Below are 20508 nucleotides of genomic sequence, written 5' to 3' on the forward strand. Positions count from 1 at the left end.
GCCGCTCCCGCCCCGCTGGCCCGCATCCCTCCCGTTCCAGATCCTTCTGGAAGGGCAGCGCCGCCCGAGCCCTGCCGGAAAGAGCCGAGGCGGCGCCGGGGCCGGGCGGGCTCCCCGCCGGCGGCGCCTGCGCACGGCGGGCCCGCTGCCGGTTGGTGCCGGCGCTCCGCAGTGGGGGAGCGGCGGGCGCGGAGCCCCAGTGCCGGTCCCAGCGCCAGAGCCAGCGCCGGGCGCAGCCATGTCCGTGGTGGGCATCGACCTCGGCTTCCTCAACTGCTACATCGGCGTGGCGCGGAGCGGCGGCATCGAGACCATCGCCAACGAGTACAGCGACCGCTGCACGCCGTGAGTAGCGGCGCGCCCGCGCCCCGCCCGCCGGCGTCCCCCCGCGGGATCCCCGGCGCGGCGGTGCCGGTAGAGCCGGGAGGCGGCACAGAGCGCCTTGCCGGGAACAGCGGGGTGTGTGCCGGCGTGCCCTTGAAATCCCTCCCGGAGGAGCCCGGGGCGCTGCGCTGCTCGCTGGGCTCCCGGGCAGCCAGGGATACCCCTGGAGTGAGCGTGTTTGCCCGGCTCCGCATGGGCTGCCAGGGCTGGGAGCGTTCCCATTAGCAATCGCACGAGTGGTGGCGAGACTGAGGAGGAGGAGGAGGAGGTTGATTCAGCGGCGCGATGAGTTTTTCCCTTTCTTTGGAGCTGTTGGTGCTCGCAGCGCATCTGCCGGCCCTGGCATAGCGAGGTCTGGCGGGGAACGGGGGGGCACCGGGCAGCGGCCGTGATGATGGGAGACGCAAGAGGAGGTGGAGATATTGCTCCTCTGTTTCTATGGGATACGTCTAGGATTTTTTAGAACTCCATCTGTGCATAATTTGGAAGGAGGATTCAGGGATTCGTGTAACACTCATGAAAATCGGGGGTTGGATGGTGCTTCTGTTTTTACAAAGGGGCTCGGAGCCAACAGGGAAAGCTGTTCCTGCTGTGCCAGACTGTAGTAAGTTCGGGGAAATGCAGGTTCGCTTTCTAAAAAGTTGGTTTTTAAAAGTACAAAGAAGTTGGTGGCCGAAGAGCATGCCGTCTGTTTTAATGGGAGTACTCTTGAAAATTCTGTTTGCTGTTTAGAAAAATGTGCTTCTCATATGAGCTCTGAGGAAGTAATTATCCTTGTGCACCAGATATGCAGTGAGAACTGAAATTCTCTGGCCTTTCAAATGCCAAGTATCCCATGAAATTGTTGCCCAGAGAATCCTCAGGCAGCTGCAGGTTCCTTCTCCCTTTTGATGAAGAGCACTTGTGATTTTTAGCTCTTTTTGGAGTGTGTTCTGTGCAGGTAGGCTTACCTGCATTCGATATTTTTCACACTAGTGTCTGATTAACTGTACTTTCAAGATACTTGCAAAGTGATTGTGAAAGAGGTTCAAGCTAGCAATTACAGCATCTGGCGTGCACACACACTTAAAGGCAGTGCCTGTCACATTTTAAGTGACATTTTCATTGACCTTTTCTGTCTCAGAATGTGGTAATACAAGAGATCTTGAGGAACATTTTTTCTAGTGTTACTGTCTTGAGAGAAATCAAACAAAGGTGAATAAATATGTAACAGGTTATTGCTGTTACGTAAGTTTCTCATAGTAGCTAAATCTTTACTTCGAGTGATACAGACAGATCTAATTCTTCAATCATCACAACTTCCCTTATTGCACACAGTAAATGAACTTATTTGAATGTGGACTTATTTAAATGAACTTATTCCTGTGGAGGTGCTCGCATCATACAGGTGCTTGAGTTATTAGTTAATTACATTCTGTAATCCAGTGTCAGTACAACTATGTATCATCCTGGAAGCTTTAGCACAAGCATTTTACAAAGAAGGGAAAAAGACCCTGCCAATAAGCCTTGCATTTCAGTAAAACCTGGATATTTCCTGGCTTTTGGCCCTGTATCTCTTTGAAAACCGAGACTTGATTTCTCCTGGCTGTTGAGCACATTTCCAGTGCTTCTGGCACGTTAAGCTCATGGCAAATGGTCCTTTCAGGTGCCTCTGCCTCACCCTCTGTGGTTTTGTGGGAAAACAAGGCCGTTGCTGATAGCTCATAACTTACTTCACACCAGGTGTGATTAATGTGATCACATGCTGTAATTGAGATGATGTAATAAGGAATCTTGGAAACGACTGAATTTTCTGAAGCCAAGGAGGGCACATTTATTTTTTTGGCATCTCTGCTTCCCAGCTGCAGGAGGGAAAATCCATCCATCCCCCTGTGCTGGAAGTAATTGAAATAACCCGTGGCAGGAGCTGTGCTGGCTCTGAGCTGCTCCTGCGTGGGGTGATGTGCAGGTTGTGCTGGCTGTGAGCAGAGGTAGAATTCCTGCCCTGGGAAGGTGTGATGCAATAGCATTCGTTTGTAAATCATTTGCTTGCCTTGGAAATTGCTCGTTTGTCTCAGTTCCCCTAATTATCACAAGGAGGAATTGGGGAGCTGTAGGACTGTAAGAGTTGTTTGTGCAAGCTGAACAAAATGTAGGGAGATGCCTGGTGTGTTTGCAGCAGTTGAACCTGGAGGAGGTTTTGGATGTCACAGAGAAGAGGTTGCTAGAAAATCCTGCCAAATTGCAGTGCCCCCAGTGATGGAGGGCAAGCAGGAAGCAGTGTGCTGGAGTAACCTTTGTGCATTAAACAATTACATTTGAGCTGTGTGAAATCCGAGTGTCTCTGTTCCCCCTGAATGGCCCTGGCCAGATCTGCCTTTTGGGGCAGAGTTGTATTTCAGGTCTGAGATGCAAAGGTGCATTTAGTACCTTCCAGAACAGGAAAGAACATTTCCAGAGGCAGTGCTGAGAGGCCAGATGGTGGCTGGGCTCTAAGGCAGCCCTTTGCTGATCCAGGGAGTGGTGTTGGTGGCCAGGAAGCTGCAGGGAGCTGTGGATTAGAGCAGTGCCTGGCAGGGAGCTGTCCCCAGGTCTCTCCATCCCTTGGTGCCCATTCACAGTAAGGACCCGGGAGCATTTCACAGCTCGTTCAGCTCCCGTGGTTTGTGGGGTTTTAATTGTTGTTTTAGGGTTGTTGCTGAGGGCTTTCAGGGTGTGAATGTGGCCCTGTGAGACTCGAGGGTGGTAGAGGTGAGAGATCCTGGCTGGTAAAGTTCTGGGGTTTGACTGAGGTCTCTCAGGCTTCTGAGGTTCTAACCTGTGACCCAGAAGGAACTATCAGTGCCTTTCCTTCCTGATAAGAACTGTGGAACAGTTCAGCTTTCTCAGAATTCCTTAAATGCAATTAAAATAGCAACACTTGCAGTTGCTTGTTTCTAAGCTAATTTACAAAATAACTAGAATTCCACTTCAGCTTCTGGTGCTTCATGCAGTAATGCTGTTATTTAACACATCCATGTCCTGCTGCTTGAATTTTTGTGAGTGTTCAAAAATACCACAGAAATATTTTATGATGTTTTCTTTTAAAGCAGAATTTTTCATTTTTTCTTTTCTTTGTCTTTTTTTTTTTTTTTTTTTTTTTTTTTTTTTGCTTAGAGCATGTATATCTTTAGGATCCAAGACCCGAGCCATCGGGAATGCAGCAAAGAGCCAGGTAAATGGATCAAAAACTTTTTTTGACCTGTAAACAAGTTCCTCTTGGAGAAGATTGTCTTGTAGTCGTTTATTTTGATAGCTTGAAGTATTGTGTTCGCTGGGATTTGTTTGTTTTGGTTCTTTCTTTGGTTGAAAGGCTGTTCTGAAAATGACTAGGTTAAAAAACTGGTGAGAGAAGAGGTGTGGGGAGGCTTTACATCCAGATGGGATCTGAATTAGAGGAGAACTTTAAAGGAAGGGAAATGTGTTAATTTGTTGAAGGTTCATTTAAGGTTAATGTAGGTAATAACTTCATTAGTTCCTGCAGGCAGCCACTGCAACAGTATAGCATCTTAAATATTTCATGCTGTATCAAAAGCTCCTCTAAAATAAAAAGTACAGTGAAAATTGATGGCAGCAAGTTAATGCATATTACAGAGAGAAGAAAATATGAATTTTTCTAATAGGTGCCATAGATTAAAAAGTAGGTGATTCTTTCACTCTCCTCACACTTTGCTTTTCATTGAATGTGTGGGGCTTGGCACACGTCAGTGTGTGCATTAAGCCCAACATGAAAAATTCCTTTCAGCACAGTCCTCTGTATCAGAATGTCATGGGTAATGAAAATATCTTTGCCACAGATCATCACAAATGTAAAAAATGCAGTCCATGGCTTCAAAAAACTGCATGGAAGAGCGTTTGAAGATCCTTACATCCAAGCTGAGAGGGCCAAACTTCCCTATGAGCTTCAGAAGATGCCAAATGGCTCTGTAGGAGTAAAGGTGGGTGAGAGCTTTGGGTGGAATCTCTCTGGTGGCAGAGATGAGCACTTTGGGCCCTTGTCACTTAACTTCCTCTGTGGTCAGTTCCATTTTCCTTTAGGAAATCTGAAATTTAGAAAATCTGAAATTTAGAAATCTAAAAATTTAGAAACGATGAGATTTAGAAAATTGCTGTGTCTCTAAATAAGTCTGTACCTTCTCCAAGATGTCCATTGAGGCTTCTCATCAATCGTAATAATTTTCCTTAGTCACATTAGCTTTTCACTTGGCCTTACTAGGTTTATCTTCAAATCTGTGTAATTATAGTGTGAGATTATTAGTTCCCATCAGACATGCAGAGGCCAAGTGTCAGGAAAACAACATAATGCTCTGAATATGAAATTTGAACAAGTTAGCTTTAATTTGCTTCCAAACTAAATGGCAGGAGTGCTTGGGATTGCTGGAGAGATAATAGCTTGTTAGGAATTCAGGACAAAGAACCTCCCATGAAGGCTGAGGATTCAGCCACGTTTCCTGAGCAGGGCAGGAATGTTGGAATTGCCTGGTTTACACCTTCCCTGCCTCCTGTGCTTGAGTGACTGTTGCAGGAAGCAAATGTTCCTTGGGATTGCTCCAAAGCTTTTATTTTTAGCCTGTGTTATAGCACAATGTGATCCTACTTATATTATGCTCTTTTTTTTTTTTTTTGCTGCCTTATTTTTTTTTAATTCAAAATACGCAAGCAGCAGAAATACTGTATCATTGTGAATAATCCCTTGAGATAACTGAGGTGTTAATCTTCCCACAAAAAGAAAAACTCCAAACTGAACTGTTGAAGATTTGTTGTAGGGAGCACAGATCAATAGAAAGAGAGTTACTTGTGTCTAGAGCCTGGTGTTCAGTGGGTCTCAGTGCTCAACATTATGAAGAATAGTCCATTATTATGAATGAATAATTCATAATAATTATTATGAAGTTGCACATCTTGAGAGCAAGGTTGGGATGATTGGTCACAGAATCCCAACTCTCTGTTCCAGGTGAGGTACCTGGATGAGGAGAGACTGTTTGCAGTGGAACAGATCACAGGAATGCTGCTGGCCAAGCTGAAGGAGACTTCAGAAAGTGCTTTGAAGAAACCAGTGGCTGACTGTGTGATTTCAGTAAGTTGTGTATATTAATTGCAGATTTGTGCAAGCGAGGGCCATTTATACCATGGTAAGAGGTTCAAGTAGCAGATAGAAATCATATCCCCAAAAATGGGCCTTTGTGGCAGGTTTTCCAAATGAGAACACTTCTTGAAGCATGTGTGAGGAGATGAAAAGGTTGTTCAATCCAGAGTGTATTTTCAGACAGGACACAGTGCTTCAGCTGATGCAGTCTGTCTGTCTCCAAGGCTACAGACAGTATTTCTGATTACTGTACCTCCTGTTACAAATGGGAGCTGTCCTAGGTGTAAGCATTTCCTCCTTGCTTCCAAAGAACCTTCCCAAATTCTTGAGTTTCTTTCTGGTTGCATGGGTGAACACTGTTGTATTTGAGAGTTGCCTGAATTAGGGCTCTGGTGGTCATGCCGATAATGTGATACCCCCAAACCACTTGGCTTTGTTTGAAACACTTGTTTTATTTTGTTGGATCCACAGTTCCGTGTCTGCTTTCCACATGGTGTTTGTTTGCTGGCCCTGCTGGGAAGTTTGGGCAGGAAGGATTGCAGTTATCCCTTCTCTGTCAGGCACAGCCATGGGAACTGGAAAGCTGTGTGCTTGAGCTGTTCTAAAACCTGCTTTGATCTTTTTCCTTGCTTCCTTAAGCTGGGAGAATACCTCCCACACACCCAGGCATCCTTGGCAATGCCCCACAGTGGTAGCCAACAAAACACACAACAAAATGGAGCTCTGCTCAAGAGGCTGCTGAAGAGGTGCCAGCTGATTGCAGCCAGATCCTGAATGGGCTCTGATGGTGCTGGGGCTATTTTTGGTGGCACTGAGCCTTGCAGCACACTGTAAGCTGGCACTGATAGCTGAGAAAGGGATGCAGGTTCAAGCTGGATTCCAGCAGTGCTTCTGCCACTGACTTGCTGTGGGGCTCTGTGTGGGTATTTGTTGGGTTGGCTTTGTCCTGCACAAGTGTTTGCAGAAACTGGTGATGATTTTAAGGTGAAAGACTCATTCAAACAATCTAAGAAAACATTTTCAGGATTTTCTTTATGCATGTTAAAATCTGCTGTATTTAAAACAGCCCTGGATGCAACTTCATTTTTGTCATATTTTGAATTTTTAATTAAAATATGCATTAAAATAAATTGGCTAGCTGTTTTATTCAGACAGCTTTAATAATTTGAGGCTAGCTTATAACAGTTTTTTGTGGTAATGACATTTATAGGATAGCTTGATGGGCAGGTCTGACTACTCTAAATTAAAAAATCCATATCCTGTAATATCCAATGTCATTATTTTTGGAAACAGGTCCCCAGTTTCTTCACTGATGCTGAAAGAAGGTCTGTAATGGCAGCTGCACAGATTGCAGGATTAAATTGTCTGAAGCTGATGAATGAAACTACAGCAGGTAAAGGGCCAGGACTTTTTTTTGTCCTTTGAGGCTGTTGAATGTGAGTGTGATGACACCCTGCTCTTACACAATTGGGAGCTTGGGAGAGAGCTGTCCAGGCTAGTACTGCCCATTCCAGTTTGGGAACTGGAAACACAGCAGTGAGCTGGCCTGCAGCACTTGGGAGGCACCATGGGAGCTGGGGTTTGCTAACCTGAGCACAGTCACACTTGGGAATAGCTCTGGAAATAAACCTGGGGTTTGTGCTTAAAGTGGTGGCAGTCCTGTCTGCTGGAGCAATGGCACAACTGTTTCTATAAAGGAATTTACTCCTCTCTTCTGGTTTTGGTGAATTCTAAGGTAGAGCATAGAAATACATAACACTTCATGGGGACTAAAGTTGGAGCTGCTTAAAGTAGTAATTTTTTTTTTCTTGATTCTCTTTGCTTTTAGAAAGTCTGAAAAAGCTTTCCAAACGAGTGCTGGTTGTGAAAGCATAGATTTGTGTAAATGAATCTTATAAAACATTTCTGTGACGGTGTTCACAGGGGTCTTAGGATGAAGATGTGACTCCATGTTTCAGAAGACTTGATTTATTATTTTATGATATATATTATATTAAAACTATACTAAAATAATAGAAGAAAGGATTTCATCAGAAGGCTAGCTAGGAATAGAAAAAGAAAGCCTATAACAGAGGCTTGTGGGTTAGACAGAGTCCAGCCCAGCTGACTGTGATTGGCCATGAATTAGAAACAACCACATGAGACCAATCATAGATGCACCTGTTGCATTCCACAGCAGCAGATAATCAACACTGTAATTGGTAATAAACAAAATGTAATTGTTTACATTTTGTTCCTGAGGCCTCACAGCTTCTCAGGAGAAAAAAATACTAAGGAAAGGCTTTTTCAGAAAATATCATAGCTACACATTTCCTTTATCTCTTGGGCATGCTTGAATGTTTCAAAGCTAGGGCATTTCAAGGGAGAGGTGTAGGCATGAGTCTTAATCTGTGCAGTTTCACAGATTGCTTGGCTACAAGCAGAATTGAAATACAGAGGGAGTCTTTATTAGTGTAAACCTTCATATCTTTTTCTCTAGTCAATGAAAAATGTGTTTTCAACACAATTTTGATTTTTTAATAAGAGTTGTGAAGGTCTTTAGGAAGGGTGAACATGGGCAGTGTCTGTCTCTTGGTGGTGTTTTAATGCATGGTCTGCAGCTGTGTGTGCCTTCTCCTTACCTGCCGTGGGTTGATGTTTTCCAGTTGCATTAGCCTATGGAATATACAAGCAAGATCTGCCAGCCTTGGAAGAGAAGCCAAGAAATGTGGTCTTTGTAGATATGGGGCATTCTGCATATCAGGTTTCCATCTGTGCTTTTAACAAGGGAAAACTGAAGGTAATCTTTTAAGTTGTACATTAAAAGCCTGAAGTATTTAAAATTCAAAATACTGCTCTGTGGAAAGATTAGCTGTTAAAAAAAATAAGTGTCTATAGAAAATAATTTTTAAATGTGAAATACAGAACCTTTCTGTTACATTTTGGCTATTTCATCAAATCAGTTGTTGTAAAGTGCAGAAGTGTAGCATCCTGAAGTGTGTTTTGGAAAGTGCTTGATCATTAAGGACACTGCGCAGTTTTTGTGTCATGTCCCTGAAATATTTGCATATTCAGGGAGCTTCTTAAGTGTTGCAGTTGTGCAACTGACTCACTTATGGGAGACTCTTGAACTGCCTTGAGTCACTGTGAGATGTTGGGGGTTTTTTTTTTGTGCCATCCATGACAGTTCAAAGTGTAAATCCAGTGGGAAGTGAAGCAAAGCTGCACAGTCTTTGCCTCCTGGTTTGGAGACTTTTTTGTCTGTGACCTACTAAAGGCTGAGTGCTTTTGTGGGCCTGTCTGTGGTAGCCAAATGCCCTCTGAGGCTGTGTGGAGGGCAATGATGGCACTTCTTACTTTGCTGAGTAAATGACACAGCACAAACCCTGTCTGATAACTTCTGATCTCGTTCTTTGACTTCTGCCAGGTCTTGGCCACTACCTTTGACCCTTTCATAGGTGGCAGGAATTTTGATGAGGCTTTGGTAGATTACTTCTCTGAAGAATTTAGGACAAAATACAAGCTGAATGTCAAGGAGAACCCCCGAGCCCTGCTGCGATTGTACCAGGAATGTGAGAAGCTCAAGAAGCTGATGAGCGCCAACGCCTCCGACCTTCCCCTCAACATCGAGTGCTTCATGAACGACCTGGATGTCTCCAGTAAGATGAACAGGTACTGGCTCTTGTTCCCTCTCTGGGCCAGGGGTTGTGGTCTCTGAGCAGCCTGGTAACACCAACACTCTCCCTGCCCTGCAGAGCTCAGTTCGAGCAGCTGTGTGCTGCCCTTCTGGCCAGAGTGGAGCCTCCTCTAAGAGCAGCCATGGATCAAGCCAGTAAGTGCAAGTTACTTGAGGTGCTGCTAGTAAGCCAGTCATTGCTGATCTCCTTAATGATTATCTTTTCAATGTATTTTTGTATTTATTAGAATTGCAAAGCTAAATACTGAAAAGTTAAATGTAAGTTCCATTCATATGCTTGCCATGAATGCATGACCCCATTCCTGCCTCATTTAGTGCACATGCTACTCTGCAGCCTTGGTTATTGACCCTCATTCACCCTGTGTCATGGAAAAGGTTGGCACTGTGAATTTATTAAAAAAAACACCAAATAACCAAACCAAAATGATGATGGTAAAATATATTATTCTTTACTGCAACCTTCTGGCCAGCCTGTTCCATGTGGTACTTATATGTCCTCACTGACCTGGTAATTTGGCAGTATATTCTTAAATTGAATTACCTAAAGCATGTGCCAATAACAAAGTAATTTTTTTTTTTTTTTTTTTGCCTAATGTAGTGTAAAGGAGAGAAGTAGACTTTAACAGGGAAGGGTTTACCCCCAGTTCCAGCACCTTCAACTGAAAGGGAAGAATTGTGCTGATGTTGTGACTTGGCTCGATAGCAAATACAGGAATTAAAAACCTGAGTAACTGCTGAGCAGAGCTGTTCAAGGACTGACAATTGTTTGAGATGACTTCATACACATATCCTGATTCCAGAATCAGCAAGTTAACCTTCAAGCACAATGTGCTATTTTTTACATATATTGGCTTTAAATGTTTTCTCTTCTGGCAAGCAAAATTCAGCCAAATATAAAATGAGATCTATTTGGGTTTCATTTTGTTGGGTTTTTGAGAGAGGTGAGATAATGTCCAGTAGTGCAGAAGACCCAGTTTCACCTTTCTGAGTTCATGCAGAGCAGAAAGGAGATGCAGATGGACAACACACTTTAAAGAACAGCTGTTCTCATTGATGCTTGGCTTCTGCATTTCCCAGGTTTGTGCAACTAGAAAACCTTGTAGCCTACAGGAGGGACAAAGAGTTTTAAAGATCTTTTCAGCCATGAAATACATTCAGCACTTGTCACAGTGTATCGATAATAAGAGAACTTTTATCTTTTTTTCTCTGCTTTTTTTTTGTCCAAAGATAGCTTTCTGATACCTTGATGATAACTTAAGGGCATGCCCTCTCTTTTCTAGAACTTCAGCGTGAAGATATCTACAGTATAGAAATAGTAGGTGGGGCTACTAGAATTCCAGCAGTGAAGGAACAGATCTCTAACTTTTTCTGTAAAGAGATAAGCACCACGCTAAATGCTGATGAAGCTGTTGCAAGAGGCTGTGCCTTGCAGGTATAGTTCCTGAAATAAAACTTTAATATTGCTTCTTTAACAAAATGTACTAATGAAATCCAGCTAACCACAAGCAAAAGGTACTGCAGCTGAGACAAGATGTGGAGTCTTACTTGTTCTTGCACTAACTGGAATTCTGTTACATTCATTACTTTGCTGTGTCATGTTAGAAAGACAGGCTTGTTAAAAAGACCTGTTAAATTTGAGAACCCAAATTCTGCTGTTCCACTTCTGTGTTGTCACTTGGAACCTTCACTGACAATCACTGAAGAAATAATACCTATTAATTTAGTTAAGTCTTTCAGTTCAATTAACTCTAGGAAGTTTCTGTTAAAAAAAAATATGTCTGTGATAAGCAGGACCTCCATATGATAAGTATTAATTCTTGTACTTGCTATTTATTTGATTACATGGATATAACACATTTGTGGTCTCTTTTTTTTCCCTAGTGTGCAATTCTTTCTCCAGCTTTTAAAGTGCGTGAGTTTTCCATCACAGATGTTGTTCCTTACTCTATAACATTGAGATGGAAATCATCTTATGAAGAAGGAACAGGGTAAGTTGGACAGTGCCTACAAAACAATGTGTGTTTCAATATAAAGAGAAATGTTGAAATTCTAATTTTCTTTTTTAGCATTTTGCCTTTTGGGTTCCAGTTACTGCTTAACAATTGGAAATACAGTTAATTAAAATGCTGCGTTGAAGTTTCATAATTTTTAATAAGTGTGACATAAAATGCAGAGTCCAGCTTTGAGACCTAGAGGCCTTCAACCTCCAACTCTTGTTAAAAACTGACTTAAACCAAATTACTCAGTTGCTTGGTCAGCAGGACTGCTGATTGTTAACACACCTTGACTTTGATTATCCATGAAGTTATGCTCAGAGGTTTAATGGTATCTAATGTTTATTGCTGTAGGGAGTGTGAAGTCTTCAGTAAGAGCCATGCTGCTCCATTCTCAAAAGTAATTACCTTCCACAAGAAGGAGCCTTTTGACTTGGAAGCTTATTATACCCATCCACATGAAGTGCCTTATCCTGATTCCAGAATAGGTAAGGACAAGGGAATAAAACCCCCATCCCTAGCTCCTTTTGATATGGGAAAAAGTGGTTCTCCTCTCTTGTGAGATCTGTTATTTCCATATTTTCTAGCTTAGGTTCTTTAGAAAGGCTCAGCACAGGCTTCTTGGTTTAAGTGTAGTGAGCAAACCATGTTGACATCTCTGTTTGACATGCCTAAAAAAAATTCTGCATTCATCCTTCTGTCTATCTTTACAGTTACTGAATGCTTCAAAAGAAGTTGGCACAAAGAGTTTAGTGCTCTATTGTCTGGTTCTTTTAGTCTCTATAAAATTGATTAGGATCTTATGTGACTGCCAGCCTGTATTTTTCAAAGAAAATGAATCAAAGGAGCTGTTGCCTGTCTGGACAGATAACTTGTCTCATGCTATCTGTCATGTCTCTTTCTGTTAATCTGAGAATATAAAATATAGGTGTTTCCTCAGTTTAAGCATCTGTAGTATAGTCTAAAGAATTAGATGGCATAAATAAGTGTCTTGTTAGCTAATGCTACTTTTTTTGCAGTTATTAGTACACTTCTTTAATTCATTGTTTTATTCACTGATTCATGAATCAGGTGCAAATTTGCTGCTATCTGTTTGGCTGTCTATGCAAGAAATCTGTGGTGCTGAGGAAGAAATATTCTCCTTTATATATGCACTTAAATATTCAACAAGTTGCAGAATAAATGATCAACCCCACTGCTTTCAGAAACCTTGCTAAGCACTGTTCATTTTCTGAAAAGTGTAGTGCAGCCATGTTATGAAATTTAAGCAGTATATTTTATCTCTGTTAACGTTTTATTTTTCAGTGTGAAGTTTGAGTTACGTGGACAAAAGAAACCATTTGAGATGAAATCAGAGTAGTTTCTCTAGTGTGGTGGTTACAGAAGGCAACAGAGAAGTAGAACACCTAGTAAAGTACTGTCTTTTTTTTATGAATACAGATAAAGCAAATTTATCAGTGAACTGATAATAATTGGGGAACCAGCTTTTAGTTTATCTACCTGCAGCTTAAATTGTAGGATTGTCAGCTAAGTAGTAAGTTTCCAAACAGTGAACTTGCTGTTTAAATTAACACCCTTTAAGAAATGTGTTTGGGGTTTTTTCCCCCCTTTTTCTGCACTTTGGGACAACAATTAAAGCCATTCCTGTCGTTCCCAAGGGCGTTTCACTATTCAGAACGTGAGTCCCCAGCACGACGGCGACAACTCCAAGGTGAAGGTGAAAGTGCGAGTCAACATCCACGGGCTGTTCAGCGTGGCCAGCGCCTCCATCATCGAGAAGCTGAGCGTGGAGGGCGAGCACAACGACACCCCCATGGACACCGAGTCTGCAAGTAAGAACCAAGGCAGAGATGAGGAGCTGGTATGTAAAGCTTGTAAACGTCTTCACTGTAATTGTGGCAACAATGAGAGCCGATAATTGCAGGGGAAATGGCCCTGCTTGGCTTCTCGTGGTTACTGCTTCTCCACCCTTCAATTACTTCTTTGGTTATGTAATTGCTTGAGTGTGGCAATAGGAACAAAGAATGGGAAAACGGATTCTAAAAAAGTCACAGAGTAGTTTTTGCATTGTTCTTTATCATCTCTCGACTAGTCTTTAGTGTTTCTAGCAAAAGGCAGAGAGATCTGTTGACAAATTAATTCAAAAGGTTTTTCCTCACAAAGTGTATTTTCAATGAGTAAAAAAATCTATGGAATTTCTCTATCCATGGAGAACTGCACTGCCTCCTTGAAATAGCTCCCAGTGGGGTGCAGCTGTGCCCCCTTGCAGTGCAGAGTTGAGGTCTGGGTGCCTCTTTGGAGCTGGAAACAGCAACACCAGCACTGGCCCTGACAGCCTTTCTCCTAGGATTTGGCCTTAGCTTCTCCCACCTTAGTTGGATATTCTACAGGAATTAGAGCAAATGGTTGCACAGCTAGCATTACATAATTGGTATAAGCAACTTCTTGAACACTACACTGCTTTCCAGGAATGTGGGCATATTTGAAATGCTGAGCATGGTGCAGCTCCATACATGATGTTGGTGATCAAGTGAGCCAAGGTTGGAAGTGCTGGAGCTGGCATTTAGTGTAAGAGGCTCGTGGAGCATACTGGGAGTGTGCTGAATTCAGTGTGAGTGTAGCTGCCTCCATGCTCAGGCCTTCCATTTGTAGCGCTTCTTTCATCTAACACATCTTCTGTTTCACGGTGGTGCTTGTCAGCAATTACCTTTCAGTATTGAGGATCATCCCCTCGACTCTGAGGAGGAGGTTTGTCTTGTCTGTGTGTCCTGTTATCCCCTCTCTAGCTGTTTCCTGTAGGCAAAGCAGCTCCTTCCAGTTGTTGGCTTTTCTGTGTGAACAGTAAGAACAGCAAATTAAGATTTAGGTACCACTTTTTTGTTACTCTCAGGTGACAAAACTTTAAATTTGGCAGAAGTAGTCTTCTTGTTCTCCACTTTGAACTGCAACATAGGCACCTGTGCTAGAGTTTGAAATCCTTAAACAATTGTTCTTATTATTTTGCAGAACTAGTAGTAAATTATTCTACATTCATATGTAGTTTGTGAATCCAGAAATATTAATTCCTTGTAATGGAGGCAATCTTGGACCTTTCAGACCTTAGCTACAGCATGTTGGTTATTAATGCTCTGGATCTCTGAGCATTAGAATCATCCTGAAAACACCAGGCTTACTCATTACTCTGTCATTAAAAGTGCTTTTGAGTGATGACATGGAGCTGTATTACTTAAACCAAGTGATCTGCACTGGTAATTTACCAATCAGATTGTTAAAGTTAGAATAAGGCAAAAGTGATAAACTTTCTGAAAAATTTAAGTGAGGCTCTCTTTATTTTGGGTGGCAAGGAGGGAAGATAGTTGCTCATATACTCCCAAGAGGCTACTTTGGGATTAAAAGAAATAGCTACAGAAAAATTACTTTAAAAAATTAACTACAGAAGCTAATTTTTATTGATTTCACTGCCTTTTGAGACAGATGCAGGTAATAGCTGCACTGATTAAATGACTTCTGCTTTGGGTTGCAAGCTTTAAAGTTGAAGTCAGAAATGACAGAAGGTCAAAGTTCTGGCTGTTCCATAGAGAATCCATTGTTGTTTCCTGTATTGGTGGTGTGTTGCTAGAATGTTCTTTGATTTCATTTTATATGTTTTTGTTTCTAATTTCAAGTGAGTATTCACAAGGCTTAGTGTAATTATTTAATGGGGGCAGACAGCAACATCAAGCAGCAGAGTAGAATTTTCATTTAATTTGAAAGTTATAAATACAAATACTACATCAAAATGCCTGTTTAAACATGGTGAACCATAAATTTTAAAGATTGATTGTGAAGTTTCTATGTTGTGTGGGATTTACTGCAGTTGACATCAGTCCTCAATCTTACAGCAAACCTTTGCATTCAGTTATGTAACTCTCTGCAGGATAAAATGCAGGTTGATCAAGAAGAGGGTGTGCAGAAAAGTCAAGCTGAACAACAGAACCAGGCAGATGAGGAGACTGAAAATGCTGGAAATGAAACAAAGGTTTGTATTCAGTGTTGATAGGACATTTTTAGCCCAGTATTCTCACACTTAACTGATTTTGCTAGTTGGAAAACATGGGATTGTGTTTAGAAGACAGCTGTACTGAAATGGGTAAGTCAGGAATCCTTCCATAGCACTTGAAATTTTCAACATGATTAAGACTTTGAAGTAGGTTTTTAACCTGGTTTTCTAATGAAGATGGAATTTAGGGAGGTTAGGAAACATTGTGAAGAATAATATGCAGTGCTTTAAGCTTTTGAACAAGTTTACTTAATGGTTCTCTAAAGAAATTCATTTCACCTGTTTGGTTCCAAACTAAGGTTAATAGTGATTTTGAATACAGAGAAATAATTAGGTGCTTAATTTACATAATATTAATTTGTAGCTGTCTTAACTAGTTTCATTTGCCTTTCTTTTTTGGTCATAAATGTAATAATATTTAAGATTCCTGGAAGTTTCTTAGTAGTGGCACTCTTTTCACAGGCTGCATCTGGAGAAAAGCAAGATCATCCCTCCCAGCCAAAGGCTAAAACAAAAGTTAAGAGTATTGACCTCCCTATACAGGCAAGCCTCTGTAGGCAGCTGGGACAAGATCTGATCAATTCCTATATAGAAAATGAGGTAAGCAGCATAAAGAGGTGACTGCTCAAATTCATGTCACTGTAAATAAGTATCTAAAAAATATTTGCAATCATTGACTTAGCTAATTTAGAATTCTTTGGAAAGTTGCCCATAATTGTAACAGATTTTGGTTGTGGTTTTGGTTTTTGTTGAAATGTCTCAATTTCTCTGGACTTAGCCCATTCTGGTTGTACTTGTAGTGATGCCTTAGACAGAGGTGAACATTTTTATCAGTAATTTTGAATTATCAGGCCTTTGCCAGCTTCTCTGGTGCAGTTTGAAGAGCAGTCACTAAGCTTGACACTTCAAAACGCTTTCAGTTTTCAGTGTGCCTTTCTCCACCCTAGGGGAAGATGATGATGCAAGACAAGCTGGAGAAGGAACGAAATGATGCTAAGAATGCTGTTGAAGAATATGTGTATGAATTCAGAGACAAGCTGTGTGGAGCCTTTGAGAAATTCATCACTGAAGAAGTAAGACCTGTTTATACATTTCAACTGCTGGGAAAAGTTCCTTTGTGTGGATAAATTTTGAGTGTGTGTTCTGTGGAGGCTGCAGGGGTCTCTTGGACTAGTTTTGGAATAGGAGATGGCTTCAGTGAAGTTCAGGTTTCATGTTTACACCTGACATTTGACTTGCAGAGTTCTTCACTGCCTGAGAAGCTCCTCAGTGGCAAGGAAGGGTCAGGGATGCAGGCAGAAAGTGAAAACCCTATGGTCAGCGTAGGAAAGTAGGCTCTGAATGGCATGAGTGGGCAGAAGGAAATGAACAGATAATATGGAACGCTCTTCAGAGGTGCATGGACTGCCTTAAATACCCTCAGGACTGATTTTGTAACTCTGGTAAACTTCACCTGCAAATCACATGAGCAGGGTTGTCCTGCCTCTCTCATCACTGTAAAATCTTGGCTTTGAAGTCTGGTAATTACTGTTTTCCTTCACTCTCACTTGGAATGTTTTAAGCTGATGAAGCAGTCCTTTTTTGAGTAGGGTGGGTTTGTGCCAGGGAGAGAAGTCTCATTTGATGTGTTCCTTTCTGACTTGGAGTGTCCATAATTTGCTTTGTAGGACTCAAACAAGCTGACCTTGATGTTGGAGGACACAGAAAACTGGCTTTATGAAGATGGAGAGGACCAGCCAAAACAAGTATACATGGATAAGCTTCAGGAATTAAAAGTAAGGTTTTAAGTTGTTTTCTAGAAAACTCATATTTAGAACTAAAAATGCAGTTTAATGTGAGTTGTGTTCCTAATTTGAAGATGGTTGAAATGAAGCAGACTGTCACTACTGGTAATAGATTTAATTGCTCTGGGAATTTTCTGTCAGGCTTCTTACAGTCTGCAAGAGGCTTCTGAGTAGTTTGACTGCACTCCTGGGTAATGAGAATTATGTTCCAGAATATATATTCTGTTTTCCCTGTTCTCAGTGATTTCTTTAGATGTACAGTAAGACCAACTTTTGAGTCTAATATCCAACAATAAAGGCTCTGGGGTGCTTTAACAGTAGCTTCCATTGTATCATTTGTTTATTGATGACAAATGCTTCAGATTTGAAGGATCTGATGGGGAAAATGAGTTCTGATGAAAAACTACCTACTTTGTTGGAAGTTGAAGTATGTGTCTAGCCCTTGGGTTCCAGCTGTTTACTCTCCAGTCACATTTCCTCAAGGGGAGGAATAATTAATGGAAACAGTAGATCCAGGCAACTGCCTGGATTCGAGAGAAGGAAAAAGCAAACAGTGGATAAAATTAGATGTTTTCAGATTAACTACTTAAAAATTAAACCATCCCTTAAAGCCTCACTGGTTTCTGTTCCAAATGTTCTTTTTGCAAAAAACAGCAAAATGGCAAGCCTAGGAAGAACAGTCACTATTCCTGGGTTTAACCTTCTGCTTTTTTTTGGTTTTGTTGTTGGACTAAAGCAATATGCAAGGACTTGGCTCTTTGAAGGGGTAAGAAAAGGAGTTGAAGGCAGCCTTCCTTCCCATGCTGCATTGTATTCTTAGAGCAGACTAAAGGAAATATGTGTTTTGTAAAGATCTTTGTGCTTATTATTCCAGAAATTTGGACAGCCTATCCAGGAAAGATGCATAGAACATGAAGAGAGACCAAAAGTTCTAAATGAACTGGGGAAGAAGATTCAGCTCCTTATGAAAGCAGTAGAAGCATACAAAAATAAGGTAAAGCCAGATGCTTTAGCTACTCAATGATTGTAGGTGTTTTGAGTTTGGCTGTAGAGTCTTTTGTGTTTAAATAAATCCTGTAAAGCTGCTGTAGAGTCTTTTAAATAAATCCTGTAAAGTTGCCTCTTGCTCTGCTTTTTTCAGCATTGCTAGCAGAAAGAGCTGCTTCATGAGAACATAAGTCAGAGGTTTTTGTGTTTTTATGGTGGCTGGTACCACCTGCAATGGATCTCTGAACTTACAGCTGTTACCAGTGTTTCTGTAACTTCAAAGATTAACTTAATTGGGTGAGCAGCATATTTTAATTGGTGATACAAATACCTCTCTCTCTCTCTCTCTCCTTAGGATGAAAAATATGACCACCTAGATCCTGCTGAGATGGAGAAAGTTGAAAAATACATTAATGAGGCTATGAATTGGTTGAACAGCAAAATGAATGCCCAGAACAAACTCAGTCTAACTCAGGATCCAGTTGTCAAAGTGGCAGAAATACTAGCAAAATCGAAGGTAAAAAATAATAATTGTACTTGTTGCATTCTAATCAGTTTTTCCTGAACCAGATTTTAGCTTAGATCTGAGCTAGAATTACACATCTACAGAGATTTTAAAGCTATTAAAAGATTTATACAGAGAGGGCAGCAGTTAGAGCACTCTTCAGTGCTGGCTCTTGATTTACAGTAGTAACTTTGCACAAGCCTTTTTTAAATACCCTGGATTACAGCACTAGGTTTCTACAGAATGGGTTGTCACGTACAGGTTTGTAGCAAATCAGAATCTCTTCAGGTGGTGAAAGGGTTTTTTTGAACTTTCTAGACTTTGCAGAATAGAGAAGTCTGGTCCTTGACAATGACATTCCAGGCCCCTAGGTGTTGTGGTGTTGTGAGGGTCCCCAGGACAAGGGGAGAAATGAGAATTGACTCCAAGTTCTCAGAAGGCTGATATACGATACGATATATGATACACAATACGATATGATATACGATATGATATTAAAATTATAAACTCTAGTAAAGAGAAAGGAGACATCAGAAGGCTAGACAAGAATTATAATAAAAACCTGTGACCGGCTCAGAGTCCAAGAGAGCTGGCTGTGATTGGCCAATAATTAAAAACAATTCACATGCTGGGTAAATAATTCTCCAAGTCACATTCCAGAGGAGCAAACATGGAGAAGCTGAAGCTTCCCAGCTTCCCAGGAGAAGAAATCCTGGTGAAGGGATTTTTCATAAACTATCATGGTGACAGTAGGGACAGTACAACTGAGAGGCAGTGTAGCTGGGTGCAGTTGCTGTGCCACCAAATGACCTTGCTGTCTCATTGTGTCACACCCAGGAGTTGGACAGCTTCTGTAACCCCATTCTGTCCAAGCCCAAGCCGAAGATAGAAGCTCCCAGTGAGGGGCAGGCCAAAGCTAACGGGGAGCACAACGGGCCCGTGAACGGACAGAGCGCTGCCGAAAGCAAGCCCGAAGCAGCCAAGGACAACCCCCAGCAGACCAAACCCCCCGGGGAAATGGAAGTGGACTAAACCTTGCATTTCTTTTACTTCATTAAAATAGTGCAAGTAACCACAGGGTCCATTCTTTTTGTCTGGTACACACCTCAGATGTTCAGTTATTCTTAGCCAAACTTCTGTCATTTGTTGCTGAGTAGTTTTGAAAGTGTTTTATATTAAGTACACCTCTGATGTTCATTTCCACTGATGCTGCTTATGTGGAGCTTTAGCCAAATGTAGATTGTATAAGTCAGTTGAAGCTTCCCCAATATATTTTATATCAAACATACAGAATTGATATATAAATGGCAACAATCTACCTTATTTAAAGCTTTTATTGTGGATAAACCTCAGCTCCTTTATTCAGGAAAGGATACTGTATTGCACTACTGATGCTCAAGTGTAGATCTAATCGCATCTTTATTTTGGAAAAATATTGGAATCGAAGTGGCAAAACCTGTCACTTCAAGCACTGACCTTTTCTAGTTATTGTATTGTTATAATTTAAATATTAAATAGAGGTTAGTTGGCATACCAGTCCATCTTGTTGATGTACCATGAGAATTGTAAGGTCTTTTTCATAGGAATTAATCTGAGCTTAAGCGTTTTTTGGGTTCCCATGCCACTACCAGTGTTCACTGCAGACTGCTCCAGCCCGGTGGCTCTGCTGGGTGCTGGAATCCCTGGGCTCTGCACATTGCTGTACATGCCCTGCTGAGCTTAGGACAGGGTGGTGCTGGTGAGAACAGCATGACAGGGGACAACATTCATGGCCTGCTGCGTAGCTTTCCCTTGAAAATGTCTTATTGCACATGGAACTATTGACACTTCTTTTGAGTTCAATTTTCATCTGATTGTATCTCATCCTGGGGAGGAGAAGCAACAGAAACAGTGCTGTGCAAACTCGGTATCAGCACCCTGATTTTGAGGTGGCTTAAATGCTTTTTGGTGCAAACTTGAAAGAAATGCTGAGAGCTTCTTTAAGCCTTGATGCTCAGCACGTAAATTTTTTGGTCAAGGACCAAAACAAAAGAGT

The 20508-nt window shown here is 41.6% G+C and overlaps 1 protein-coding gene across 2 annotated transcripts; it reads left to right on the forward strand.

The window, feature by feature from the left end:
* The first annotated feature begins 153 nt into the window (after positions 1-153).
* HSPA4L (heat shock protein family A (Hsp70) member 4 like) lies at positions 154-20004 on the forward strand. Of its 2 annotated transcripts, XM_058803917.1 has the most exons (19): positions 154-345; positions 3520-3577; positions 4200-4340; positions 5357-5479; positions 6782-6881; positions 8134-8267; positions 8895-9139; positions 9223-9299; positions 10445-10596; positions 11046-11152; positions 11513-11646; positions 12817-13019; positions 15075-15176; positions 15660-15797; positions 16145-16270; positions 16865-16972; positions 17856-17975; positions 18324-18485; positions 19311-20004. In XM_058803917.1, exons 1-19 carry the CDS (start codon positions 239-241, stop codon positions 19503-19505), a joined length of 2532 nt encoding a protein of 843 aa, XP_058659900.1. In that variant the 5' UTR covers positions 154-238; the 3' UTR covers positions 19506-20004. The 2 variants fall into 2 exon arrangements, with proteins under 2 accessions (XP_058659900.1, XP_058659899.1); XM_058803916.1 differs by lacking the exon at positions 154-345 and having other exon boundaries at positions 3359-3577.
* The last annotated feature ends 504 nt before the right edge of the window (positions 20005-20508 follow it).

This window comes from Ammospiza caudacuta, chromosome 4 (assembly GCF_027887145.1).
Source record: "Ammospiza caudacuta isolate bAmmCau1 chromosome 4, bAmmCau1.pri, whole genome shotgun sequence".
Lineage (NCBI taxonomy): Eukaryota > Metazoa > Chordata > Aves > Passeriformes > Passerellidae > Ammospiza > Ammospiza caudacuta.